Source organism: Phaseolus vulgaris, chromosome 2 (assembly GCF_051622355.1).
Source record: "Phaseolus vulgaris cultivar YP4 chromosome 2, ASM5162235v1, whole genome shotgun sequence".
NCBI classification, from domain to species: Eukaryota; Viridiplantae; Streptophyta; class Magnoliopsida; order Fabales; family Fabaceae; genus Phaseolus; species Phaseolus vulgaris.
The window spans coordinates 48210253-48212995 of NC_143499.1; the positions used below are offsets into that span (position 1 = coordinate 48210253).

Consider the following 2743-nt stretch of genomic DNA (forward strand, 5'->3'; position numbering starts at 1 on the left):
ACAAATTCAAAATATAAATTTTATATTTTAGATTTTATAATTTAAAATAATTTTTTTATAAATTTTAATTTTAAATTGTACAATTCAAAATAAAAAATTATAAATTTTAATTTTTAAATTTTATAATACAAAAAGTCTTTAGATTTCATATTTTGAAATTAAAAAATGTTCAAAATAAAAAATATAAAAGGGTAATTTAGTTATTTTAAGAAATATGGGAGTGCAAGAAACGCATAGAGATGCATAAGCCATGAGGGTTAATAAGAAGTTTGAATTGTGAATATTTCCCCAGAATGATTTCTTTGACTTTCTCTGGTTGCGTGTTGGAGAATCCCATCCCAGGATTATTTGTGATGGCGACAAAATGTTAACTGCTACTTTTCGGCACTCTCAACTACTCTTCTAGTTTTCTGTACTTTCAAAATCATTAATTTTGATCTTCTTGTTCCAACTACAATTTAAAACTACAAACAGATTCAACAACACTAATCTCACACAACAAATAACAAGATCATTTCCTCAGACCAGAAAATAAGCCAAAAGGTAATTTCTGGATAAACTCCTCATTTTTTCTGTTGAATTTTCTATACCTCTACAATCTTTTATTCTTTCTTTCTTCAACCATCATGGTCAAACTTGTTTCTTGGATTCAGTGGTTTCTCATGAAGTTAAGTGTTCTTGGGCATCATTATTTGGGACTTTTTTTTATCAGCATCATATTTGGGGCTAGAAAGGGCCCATGAATGTGCATGTTGACTTGATGATTGGCCTGGTTTGCGATTCTAAAGCATCTGCCATGGAAGAAATACTTCTCTTCCGCCATGTTTGAATGAATTGGGTGCACTTGTTTGACTTTTTATTTCTTGGATTTTATTTCAAGTCAGGATTATTAGGCAGTTTTGGTGGTGCTTGCACATGCGTCTCTTATCTTTCTGTAGTGTAATTGTTAGTAATCAGACTTGTTTCTCCAATTGTTAGTTGGATTTGTTTATTCCCTATTGCTGGTTTAAATATTTACTAGTAATTTTACTTTTCCGGTTTTAATGCAAGAACCAAAATGTTAAAATGTTCAATTGTCTCCTCCAAATATTTATTTGAGCATTGACAAAGATTCTGAATCATATGCAGAAGAATGGAGTATCAAGCTTTTGGAAGGGCTCAGAGACCAAAAGGGGCTATCATAAAACAGACATTGAAGGTGATGCTAGTTTTGGCTGTTGGTGCCTGGATGTTATATCAGATCAAGCAATCAAGAAATGATAGAGAGAACTATAGCGATGAAAGCAACCTTGTTGGAGGGCCTGAAGTTGTATTGTTAGGGCGTAAAGGGATCCTATCACGGTTATATGAAATAGATTTTGCAGACTCAGGAAATGTAGATTCTGCAGGAGAAGCTAAAGAGTCAAGTAGTGTCAGGGATGATGGATCTGAATCATCTGATGGAGCCAAGGAAGATAAGGGTGAAGCAGAGTCTGTAGTTATCAATGAGAAATCCAGCTCAAGAGAAAGAAAAGAAGTGGAACTTGAACCACAAACTCAAGCTGAGGTGTCATCTGAAAATCAATACAAAGATTCATCCAAAACAACAGCCAGAAAGGTTGGTATAGAATCAAGGAGAAGTGAGTCAGGTCACAAAGAGCATGGTGATGAGAAATACCCAAAGGGATCAATAGTAAATGATTCTAAAAGTAATGGCAAAGAAAAAGAAGTACAACTCAGGAAACAGCTAAATGATGTGCATGCTAGACAGAATGCTACATTAGATTTCTCAGAAAAAGAGAATGATGGAGATGAAGGGCCAATAATTAGAGAAAAGAAAACCGGGATACAGAAAAATGTGGTGGAGGGTGCCACAAATGCTGAATTGACAGAAGAAATAGATGAGGTCCAAAGCTTTCATGATGAAAATGGTGTCCCACCTGATGTCAATGAAACTGAGATAGTATTTGGTCGGGCACACATCCGGCATGAAGAAAACCTGTCAAGTGTTAGTAAAGGAAGTTGGCTCAGAGGACACATATATGAAGTCACATACGTAGAAGATAACACTGTTGAAGTGAATTTGGAAGCATCAAAGAACGATGCTGATGAGGAAATGAATGCAGGAAATAGTATTACTCATGCCTATACTTCAGGCATGAAACACAGTTCAGAAATCGGTGAAGCAGATAGCTAGTTTGGTTTAATAAGATTATGTTTCTCATCTTTGTAAACTAGAGTTCATAGATGCCATTTTCATCACAAAAAAAAAATACAGAGCTGTAAGGGGTGAATTTCTAGGCTATAGAGTTTCTTTAGTTCATGACTATGTATGATGTAATTGTACATAGGGAATTGTAACATTGCAGATATTTTTCTTGAAGAGATCACTTCTGCAGCATTGTTTTCGTTGGATTTGAAAAACTGTATAGGCTAAGATAAATGTAATTGTTGTGAATGATACATTTTGTTTTCCAGCTACTTTCAGCTTTGTTTAAAGTAGTTTGGTTTTTCATTGCAAATCCGGTGACAAGCATTTCGAGTCCCATGATTTGTAATATTATACGGTCCTCAAAAGTAGTTTTCTGATATGGAGAGTATCTGAAACGAAAAAGAAGAAAAGAAATATTGGCATATATGAATGGTATAATATGATTGTAAATGGCAACTCCTAGAAATGCCATTTTTGGTAGCTGTTGAATATTAGCAGAAATGAAAAAAATAGATGAAAATGTGATATGTTGACGCAATAATAAAAGATACA

At 34.0% G+C, this 2743-nt stretch overlaps 1 protein-coding gene across 1 annotated transcript; it reads left to right on the forward strand.

The window, feature by feature from the left end:
- The first annotated feature begins 276 nt into the window (after window positions 1–276).
- On the forward strand, window positions 277–2501 carry LOC137812839 (uncharacterized). The gene is made up of 2 exons (XM_068615066.2): window positions 277–543; window positions 1129–2501. The coding sequence occupies exon 2, from the start codon at window positions 1133–1135 to the stop codon at window positions 2174–2176; it is 1044 nt and encodes a 347-aa protein (XP_068471167.1). The 5' UTR covers window positions 277–543; window positions 1129–1132; the 3' UTR covers window positions 2177–2501.
- The last annotated feature ends 242 nt before the right edge of the window (window positions 2502–2743 follow it).

Bases quoted from the DNA above. Each gene is read 5' to 3' on its own strand.
- LOC137812839 (XM_068615066.2), top strand. From the start codon at position 1,133: ATGGAGTATCAAGCTTTTGGAAGGGCTCAGAGACCAAAAGGGGCTATC.